Below are 10794 nucleotides of genomic sequence, written 5' to 3' on the forward strand. Positions count from 1 at the left end.
GTGTAAAACAGGTCTGGTGTCAAAGTCTGTTCCCCCACCAGGTGGTGTTTCTCTCCTGTAGGACGAGTGTTTCTCCCTATAGTTTCTGACCCGTGGTTGGGTTAAGGTAAGGTTGTGTTCAGATTTAGCACATTTAAGTGTTTGGGGTCAAATTAGGTCAAGGAGGGGGACTGCATATTACGGGGGAGCAGATTTCTTCATGACACCGGCTCAGACGGGGAACACGTCCATCAGTTGCATGCGGCGTCCAATGGAAAACACTGAGCTCATTGTAAAAATAAAAGTATTATTTTGTACACATAAGGTGAATGTCAGTGCGGGAGTTGTACATGATAATAAACGGTACATTAACCGGTTGTCTCCGGCTTCATGGTGAGGGCAGCCGAGCGGTTAGTCCTGGTTTAAATTAGCCAGGCAGCCTCAATGCTAGCTAACGGCTAACGGCTAACTGCTAATGTCATTCACAGCAGCACCTGCGTGATCTTTGGACCTAACTCTTACACAAGTTTCTGTCTGTGTCATCTGCAGATGGACAGGCGAGCCTATAAATATGATATTGATTAATCCCCTGTTAAACAACGAAATAATTGATATGATAAGCAGTCCATGCAACAAAGTATATTTAAAGTATATTCATTTAAAGGCAGGATCAGTGAACACAGGAGCTCCATCCATACAGGGCACAATTGTTTGCTGGGCACCTCACTAAATTGGTGTGGTGGTCAGGTTTTTATTCTTTCTTTAATAAATCAGATACAGTATACAAGGCATACATGGAATAGTTCTGGAAAAATAAAAGTAACCAGCGATGGAAGAAGTATTATATGATATTTTAAGTAAAAGTACCAATACTACAGCACAAAGTATGTTACAGGTAAAATTCAAACTCTTTGACAAGTACAAAACTATTAGCATCAAAATATATTCAAGGTACCAAAGGTAAAAGTAGGCACGACCATTATTCCTTCAATCCAGGGGTGTAAATATAAAAAGTGCAGGCAGTGCGATTGCACTGGGGCCCTGTGATGGAGGAGCCTGTAGAGAAAGCGGGCCCTTGCGAGTGATTCAGATTGCCACCTTGGAAATATACCTGTGTTCAAAGATAATTGATAGAAAGAAAATAATATTATTAGGTGCCTTTTGCTATGTATGTCCTCAAAAAGTCAAACCCATCTGCGTCACGTTTTTTTTTTTTAAATAATCTGTAGCTATCTAAAACAAAATGATGTGCTCTTTCTATATAAGCTATAAAATCTATACATGTACTATAAAACCAGTCAGTTAAGTAATTCATTTCTTGCTTTCTTTCATATTTTTTTCAGATATTCAATGATGATTGCTGGGTAATATGAATATTGATGTTGTCCAGTGTCAAGTCTCTATTTTTGTTAAGACTATACATGCATGAAAACGTGCACAGGGCCCGTCGTAACTTCCTTGTGTGACTACTTCAGTCATATATATTATCCTGTACTATTATCCTGTACTGTATTTGTAATCATTGATATATTAATGCTGCAGCAGGTAAAGGTGGAGCTCATTTTAATTGCCTTATATAACCTACTGCTGGGTAATCTATAACCTATAACTTTATGTCTGTTTTTATTGTCATTTTTATGACGAAATATAAAAACAAGATACTGTTTCACGTCTAAAACCGGCACATTTAAAAGCTCTAAAATTATTCAATTAATAAATTGATAAGTAAATAAATCTAAAATAGAAGCTACTAAAAAGGCCAATAAAGTGCAGGGAAAGGACAGTCAGAAGACTGGTGAGTTCTACAGTTCAACAGTCTGATCGCTGAAGGATAAAACTGTTCCTCAGATGTGTTGTCCTGCAACAGATGCTCATAATTTATGATGTGATTCATATTTTGTATTTATAATCTTAATTTGTAAAGTAGGTAAAGTTATCAAATAAATGTAGCAGAGTAAAAAGTACAATATGTGCCTGAATTGTAGTGGAGCAGAAGCATGAAGCAGCTTAAAACAGAAATACTCAAGTGAAGTACAAGGACCTCAAAATTGTACTTTAATACAGTACTTTGATAAATGTTCTTTGCTAAATTCCACCATTGAAAGTAGGCTAACCAAACCAATACAAAGCCACTCTGGAGTCCAATCAGAGCACATTCAGGCATAGACTGAGACCAGCGAGGAGCAACCACAGGGGATCTTCTCTACCTGTGGCCATCAGATAACTCCTCTCCCTTCTGTAGGGAGGAGAGCTCAAACAAAGGACACTGACAGCAATATTCACCTACATCAGGTGCACTATTACTTAATATGATGCACATTATTACTTTTTAATATCTTGTGCAATATTATTCTTAGATATAATGTTCACTGCAATATCATTTTCTCAGTCATGTGTTATATCATATTTAATATAACATTGATTATCAGGAGCAGTCTGTTTTTCCACTATTTTAGTTCATTTTTAGTAACTCTTGTACTTCTGTCTTATATATTTGTATGTTTTGCCAGATATTTAATACTCTATTGTTTTAAAACTGGGCCCAGTGAGTGACCCTGACCTGGAGAACGTACTGGTTGACTGGTTTGTACTGGTTGTGAGGCGTTAAAATTGTGGTTACTGCACTTGGTGTTACTGTAATTCGAAGCATTGTCTGGCACAAGAATTTTCTTTGGGATAAATAAAGTTCTACTGAATTGAATTGAATACAACTTGACTACAAGTCTGAAAATATCTGGCATTAAATGGAAAATGAAGCAGACAGAGCCTTTGTAATGACCACTATATTTTCTTTGTGCTGCTTGCATGGGGCCCTAAGTGGTGTGGGCCCCTGGGCCTGTACACAGAATGCCCATTGGATGATTGCCCAGGACCTAGAACACCCAGTAGCCTGACATTTTTTAATCATGGATTGGTATTGATCAGGTCAGTTTGGGACCCAGAGGTGGTGATATGACTTCCTTAGGAAACAAAAAGAAGCCATCTGGATTTACAATTTTAGAAGCTAACAATCGAATAAGAATGAAGATATTAGCATCTGAGAGCTTTACAGTCATTTTAGCAACTATTTGATAAAGATTTTAAATACCCAGGTTTTATATTCTTATTTTTGTGAAGACATTTTATGACTGTGAGATGTTTGTTATTTTGAATGCTCTGCTGTGTTGAAAGTGCAGCATCATTTGGAGGCTGGTCGTCTATGTCTGTAGCCCTCACTGGATAACCGATGGACATTCAGCTTGCTTGTAGAGTATCTATAGTCTGTTTTTTTTTTTCCTCTTCTTTAACTTTAGGTAGATCACCCTGATGAAGGCCCTGCGGTGAAACACATTAAAATAAAGAAGGTTCTTCCAATTCATCAACTTTCCTACAGAGAGAGTCGGAGAGGTGTTTTTCTCCCGCTGATGAGAGCACTCTCGCTGCAGTCATGCTTCCCCGGGTCGGTAAAGAGTTTCTGGTCCGGATACGATTCAACTGGCAGCCATTTTTTCGGGGCCGGGCCCTGCTGATCACAAACACCCTGAGCGGAGGAGTCATGCTGGGGACGGGAGACATCGTGCAGCAGAGCTGGGAGAACTTCAAGAAGCCAGGCAGAGTCAGAGACTGGAGGAGGACAGGTGAGAAAGAGGGAAAAGTTGAACTCTGTCACTCAATAAATCTCTCAAGTCTTACTACAACATGGTGATTTGGAGAATAGTTGTGCAATGTGTTAAATTTTGACTAACTCCCTTGAATTTCTCTGCCTACAGGTTTCATGTTTTCGGTGGGCTGCTCCATGGGCCCACTGCTGCACTACTGGTACATCTGGCTGGACGGAGCGTTCGTGGGTAAAGCTCTAAAAACAGTTTGCAAGAAGGTTCTGGTGGACCAGGTGGTCGCCTCACCGTTTTTGGGGATGTGGTATTTTTTAGGTGAGAAAGACTTCACATTTTATTGACACTAAGCAGCCTGTCTCCTTCTTCTCTTAGTGCCCACATACACACCTCAACATTAGTCAAGGTGTGTGCACATAAGCAGTTTCACTATGAAACACACACATGTAAAACAGAGTGAGTCAAAGGTTGTACTTAAAGACGTAGGTGAGGTAAGATGAAAGTCGATGTGTGTCAGTATCAAAGGTGGATGAAGTTCATAGGTCGTCTGTGATAAACAGTTTGGATCTGACTGAGGTTCTGTTCATGAGTGTCAGTCATGTTTTATAAGAGCTCGTCCAGCCCTTATCTGAAGTTGGTATTGATGACGCGTGACGCTGACGCACATCTGACAGACTAAACTCTGTCTATTGCAGGTATGGGTCTCATGGAGGGACACACTTTGGCCGAAGGTTGGAAGGAGTTTACAGACAAGTTCTGGGAATTTTATAAGGTGAGTAACATGTAGGGGTGTAGATCACCAGTTTCATCACCATACAATACCATATAGATTCTCTGGACAACAATACAATATTTGCAGATATCACAAAGATTGCCATGATATGATTTTGAATCGATTTCATTCAGGGGCCTGCGAGCGGTATGAGATGGTATTATATGCCCATTTAACACACACACACACAGACACACACAGAAGGTGGAAGGAGCTGCCACCCTCCTTAACTGTAACCGATTAAGTGCAGTAAGTTTACTTTAAATTAACTCCACTAACACACATAACACAGCACATGGGATAAGGTAACCTCTCTGGAAGAAATCTTTTCATTTTAACCCAAAATATAATCTTTTCCCTAAAACTTCAGCCCTATCTGGCTCAAAGCCCTGAGGGCAACCTTTCCAAACAGCCATCAAACATGGATGACTAACAAGATCATTTAACAAAAGCATACATTTTAGCTCAATAATAACTGTCAAGGTTCATAGACAAAACAAGTATTTTTGCTTGCCACTGTCCGAATCAAAAGCCAAATTAAAAAGATAGGTCTTTAATTTATGTTTTTAAAATGCAGAGAGAGCTCACCGTTCTAATATCCAGAGGTAGTCAATTCCACAGTTAAGGGGCGTAAAAACAGAAAGCGCTCTCACCAGTGCTTTTATGGGGCACATGAGGAACATTTAAAAGTGAAGCAGTGGAGGACCTTAGTGATAGAAAATCTGTGATGTATGTAGTTGATGTATTATTATTATTATTATTATTATATTAATGACTTCTGCATGATATTTTTTTATATCGTTAAGATAATACTGTCTGTGAAAAAGCTTACTGGCAGTTTCCTCTCAATGATTATTAAAACAGATATTTTGGTTAACAGTCAGCTGAAAGTGGCCGTTTCTACAATGTTTGCTCTGTGTCATCAGCCACACTTTGTTTATGCTCATTTGTGTTGTTCTACAGGCGGACTGCTGTGTTTGGCCTGCCGCTCAGATGATCAACTTCTACTTTCTCTCTCCCAAATTCCGTGTTGTCTACATCAACTTCGTCACCCTAGGGTGGGACACCTACCTTTCCTACCTCAAACACAGAGTAAGTCCACCACACAGGAGATTCAACAGAAATTCTGCATCCTGAATAGTTTTCACCTCTTTTATAAAGAGAATGGGTTTGGTTTGGGGGGCAGACAGCATGTTGCCTGTTACATCATGTGGGCTGCGTCGTTGAGCGCAGTGGCACCGAGAACATTACGTTAAACACAGTTTGAGCTGTTCGAAGAATCGTTCGGTTTGTAATACATACTAAACCAAAAGCCTCATACTGAACAGTTCAATACAAATACATGCATTGTTACACCCCTACTATGCAGGATTTTCCCCATAAAAGATAATGTATCGACTCAAACAGAAGAAATTCCTCTCAATCATCAATTAAAACCCAATGGAAGTGTGTGGTGAAGTGTTTTTCTGCAGACTCTGCGCTCTAGCTACAACTCTTCTCCACTATTTCTCTGCCCATGCTGTCGATTCTGTCTGTCAAAGTTTGATTGGTAATGTGTGTACTGGTTTCTGTTGTGTTGACAGGATGAGAGCCCCCCCACTGAGCTGGTATCAGACAGCAGTGCTGTAGATGTACAGCAGGAAACGCTCCCACCGCCCAAACCTCTGAAGGAAAAGGCTTAGAGAAGGAGTTCACACTCAACTGTGAAGTCCCTCATTGAGGCAAAAGAACATTTTGCTTTTTTATCTGTTTAAACTTATTTTCTGCCTCTGCATTTGTAAGACTGTAATAACAGATGGTGTTTTTCCTCCGACAAACCGTTCCTCTCTCAAGAACACAACCGTGTTTTAATCTGGACTCTAAAGAGTTGTGGATGTGTAATCGGAAGTGCTGGAACACTTTCCCCGTCATGTCTGTAGAGTTTTAATGTGTCTCCGTCTCATTTGTCAGTTTATTTATATCTTAATGATGTGCACTCCTGCAGGAACATTCAGGGATGGAAAGCTGTCTCACTGCCTGTTATGTTAATGATGGTACTGGTTTTCTTTTTTATCACATCCTGAGTGAGTGTAACTGCTGCATTAACAAGACCTTCAGTGTAAGTCCCAGTAGATGAGTGTCTGTAGTGTGAAACTCGCATCGTTGTTGCACTCAAAGATTTAAACTGTCTAACATCCAACCATCCAAGTGTCATTCCTTTTATTCGACATGATATTATATATTTGACATGAAAGAATCATTGTTGATGTGAAAGAGCTGCTATGTTTTTGTAACTATTATATTAACAAGAACAAACATTGCCTTAATATATAAACCTGTGCTATGCTCCCTTTTTAATGCCAAATGACCCTGTGTTCAGTTTGTCCCTTTGAGGTAGCTATAAAAACAAATGCATGATTATGGTTATGTGTTTAAAGAAAATGTAGAACAGGATTATTTTTAAAGATCTTCTTTTTTTTTGTTATATTAAATTGATTGTGCAGCCGTAAGTGGAAACCTGATCCAAGACTGCAGTAGTTTTATACTGGTGACTGTACATGTGAATATCTCCAGCTGCCAATTTATGACTGAGGCAGGTTTAGTTTTGGCAGGTCAGGTGATTAATCAGCTCAGTGCATGACTGTGTGTGTGTATATCTTTAGTGTTGCTGCTGTGTTTATATAACAGATTTACCACCAATTAGAACTCCTAATACAACATAACATGTATCATTAGCATACCAGTGTTGTTGTTTTTTAATTTTTTAATACATCATCGTAGAGGCCTTTAAAGAAATCTGACTGCTGAAGAGGTGCTTTTGTTTTATTTTTTTTATTGTTGAGTAACATGAAAGTGCGCGATGTGACTTTATTGTAGTACCTTGTGTCCGAATTATACATTTTGTGGCATATAAGCAGAATCTTTAAACATACGTAGCTGTTATGTAAATTATGGAGCAATAAAGAATCAGGAGAGACAGACCTTCCAGGAAGTGTTATTTTTTTACTTTGATATGCTTATATCTACAAATGTGCTTTTTTAAAATTAATGTACTGTTGGAGGTTCAGTTCTTTGCACTCGTAACATTTACTGCTCTTTGATATTTTCATGTCAAACAAGAAAAAGACAGGGACATTCACTGTAGGTAATGTGTGTGTCTCATCTTTGCATTGCTTTGCTAAGTATATTTGTCAGTCCAGTTTTGCAACATTTTTTTTTAATGTTATACAAACAGCAACAATATGCAAAGTATAAATGCAAGTTTATTTGTGTAGCAGCACCTTTCTATTGTAATTCAACCTTATTGTCATGTCTTGTCATTCCAAGATGGTGCAACCTGCTAAAACATGTAAAAGTACACAAAAAATAACTGAAGGTTTTGTGGAAAATTCTGCAAGGTAATTTTATACACTGTCAACAACCTAAAGACACAACATGCATTAAAAACAACAGTCAAAAATAGGAGTTTATTATAGTAAAATGAGTTGAAAACATGAAAGGAGATATTTGGCTGCACAGAAAGTAAAACATCACACTGTGTGTCGCAGGAAAGAGCTTCAATTGTAATTGGTGACTATTTAGAACCACCATCGTACAAAGTGAATGTCTATGTGTAGCAGCTGCCAGGTGTATAGTATAGATATTTAGACACCTCTTACGTGAGCCAGACAGAAATTTCCCTGTTTATTACTGTGCATAAATCTTCTGTGTGAACTTTGGCCTCCAGCTCAAGAAACCCTCTGGTGCTGGCACTTTGTGTGTGCACATTTTTTTGAGTGTGCAAATAATAGATAAATAAATAAAACAAAATAAAATGTGGATGCCCTTTTTTTCCGCTTGAACACTGGCTCTGCAAAACGTCTGTGCACAGCACTGGGCCCCAAACAGCCATATTTGTTTCGATATGAAAAATGTTGAATTATGTTATTATTCTAAGTCACTGTACCCCAAAATAACAAACAAAATGTCCAAAAGTACTTAAAAAATATGCAACTCCGCTGTATACTACCTCCTAGCTGTGTTGTGTACTTCAGAGGAAAACATTGCACTACTGCATTTACTCAGCAGAGAAATGTTACTTATGTTGCAGATTCAGATTTTACCATCAAAACACAATAAATGTGATGAACTAGAAAAGCACTCAGAGAGTGCAGGCCTCTGCCAAGTATGTGATACCCCCCCACCCCTCCCGCATCAGATTTTGCAGCCTGCATCACAATTAGGTTATTCGCATCACTATCATTATTAGGTCATATATGCCTTCACCATGGAGACACTGTGGTGTATTTATGTCGTTTTTATTTTGTACCAACACAGAATATAATATGGTTTTTTGTATTTTTCACTTTCTTTTTTTCCCAACACAGAACATTAACTTCAACTTTAGAATTACAACAATATTTAGGAAGTAGAACAAGACGTGCTTTCTGGCCACCAGATGGTGCTATTTTCACCGTCTTTAGAAATTGCAATTGCTGCTGAGGCTGTCAGACGATAGACTTTATTTACTATTTTATCCACTTTTCTTCAACCGATCACCACCAAAATTTTATCATCTGTTCCTTGTCCCATTATCCACCTTTCCTCAAAATCCGTTCATAACTTTCTGAGTTAATTTGCAGATAAACAAACAGACAGACAGACAGACAAACAAACAAACAGACCAATGCCGGCGAAAACATAACCTCCTTGGTGGAGGTAATAATTATTATTAAACTATCAAACAGTTTATTAGAATTGAAAGCTCCACCATGAACATAAAGAGGCAACAGATAGGATTCAGGTTTTTTTTTAGTTTGGTGCCACCTAGTGTCAGTGGTGTTGCGTTGCACTATCGCAACGACCAAATTGTCCGTGGGGATCAGAGATAATCAATAAAATGTAGGCTGTAAAGCCACCGGTACACCTCTATGTATTTGTAGAATGAGAAGGTGTGTGTGCATTTTTTTTTATTTATTACTAGCGGTAAATAACTGTTTGTAACTGTTTATCAAGATCACAAGATCTCGCGAGAACTTGTTTTCTGAGACAGACAGGGCTCAAACAAAGTTAACGTTCTCTTGATCTGTGCAGATGAAAAATGCAGCTTTAGTGTCAGAATGTTGGTAAGATGTGTGGCTTGTGGAAAATGAACCCAATATTTACTTTAGTGACTATAGGGCGAAAGAATTGACCATACATTGTGATCACGTTCATTTTCCTCATTGACGGCAATACATTCAGAGCTGCCGCAAGTCTCCTACGGGGGCGTGGCGCTGACGTCACTGAATCAGGAAGTGAGCTGAATGGGGTATCTTGCTTTATCCAATATCTCTGCAGAAGCTTATTACAAAGCCACTAAGTAACCTATGTAAACACTGATAGTCTGATTTTTTTTTTGGCCACTACCCTGTGCAACCCACATTATTTTCATAATGATATATTTAGGAAAAGATGCTATCTGTTGCCTCTTTAAATACATTTATTATGTGGTATTAATAGTTTTACCATCAGTAATTAATAGTTTTACTTAAGAAAAACTAAGTTTTGGGTACTTCTTCTACCACTGCTAATACCAACAGATCACAAAATCTGCCCCTGAAAAACACACCAAAGTCCCAGCTGCTCGCGGTCAGAACCACTGGTGAAATACACGTAGCATAGGTGTTCATTTCCAATTGTTAATCGTTTGCTTTGATATAAACACTGAGGTGTAGAGTGTAGAGTTAGTGTAGAGTTAATGGATATCATGGCTATAATAAGCAAGGGTATTTTGTTGACGGTAATGTTTTTCGTGTTAGAAGTTAGAATAGTTAAACGCACTTTAAGTTGTAATGGCAGGGTGGAGCTGCCTGTGCTCCTTGACTTCAGGGAAGTGAAGAGAGACCGTAGTAATATTAGTAAATCCACCATCAAGCAGCAAAGTAAACTCAGTCCACACTGCAATGTCCTTGGGTGCCCCGGTATACATTATGTGTGTGTGAAGTAGATTGTATGAACAGTTCTCAAGATATGTGTGTAAGGATATGCACACACACACACACACACACACACACACACACACAGAAACCCATATTCCGATGATGTATATCATGTTGTTTCTGTTATATTTTAATATGCTGTGTGATCTTATAAGGTTGCTGCCTTGGTGTAAAAGACATGTTTTGTCGTCTCCCCCTCTGTTCCTGAGATATGACATTAAGTAATGGCCAGGAAAGTGTTTTATGCCGAACATTATGATGTCACAGTGAAGTTGACCTTTGACCTGTTGGATTTAAAACGTTATAACTTAATCATTTTATCATATTAGACATTTGTGTGAAGTTTTGTCATAATTAACATATGAATTCTGGAGTTATGGCCAAAAACATATTTTGTGATGTCACAGTGACCTTTGATGACAAGATTCTAATCAGTGTATTCTTCAGTCCAAGTTGACATTTGTGTTAAATTTAAAGAAATTCCCTAAAGGCGTTCTTGAGATGTCGTGTT

General features: G+C 38.5%; 1 protein-coding gene across 1 annotated transcript; it reads left to right on the forward strand.

The window, feature by feature from the left end:
- On the forward strand, window positions 1-7302 carry LOC126396442 (mpv17-like protein 2). Its single transcript, XM_050054515.1, has 6 exons — window positions 1-106; window positions 3273-3596; window positions 3729-3890; window positions 4268-4344; window positions 5308-5436; window positions 5928-7302. Exons 2-6 carry the CDS (start codon window positions 3407-3409, stop codon window positions 6024-6026), a joined length of 657 nt encoding a protein of 218 aa, XP_049910472.1. The 5' UTR covers window positions 1-106; window positions 3273-3406; the 3' UTR covers window positions 6027-7302.
- Window positions 7303-10794: the final 3492 nt, after the last annotated feature.

Source organism: Epinephelus moara, chromosome 10, assembly GCF_006386435.1.
Source record: "Epinephelus moara isolate mb chromosome 10, YSFRI_EMoa_1.0, whole genome shotgun sequence".
NCBI lineage: Eukaryota > Metazoa > Chordata > Actinopteri > Perciformes > Serranidae > Epinephelus > Epinephelus moara.

Coding starts and splice junctions, on each gene's coding strand:
- LOC126396442 (XM_050054515.1), top strand. CDS start 3,407: ATGCTTCCCCGGGTCGGTAAAGAGTTTCTGGTCCGGATACGATTCAAC. Junction 4,345..5,307: donor AGTTCTGGGAATTTTATAAG/GTGAGTAACATG, acceptor GTTGTTCTACAG/GCGGACTGCTGTGTTTGGCC. Junction 5,437..5,927: donor TTTCCTACCTCAAACACAGA/GTAAGTCCACCA, acceptor TTGTGTTGACAG/GATGAGAGCCCCCCCACTGA.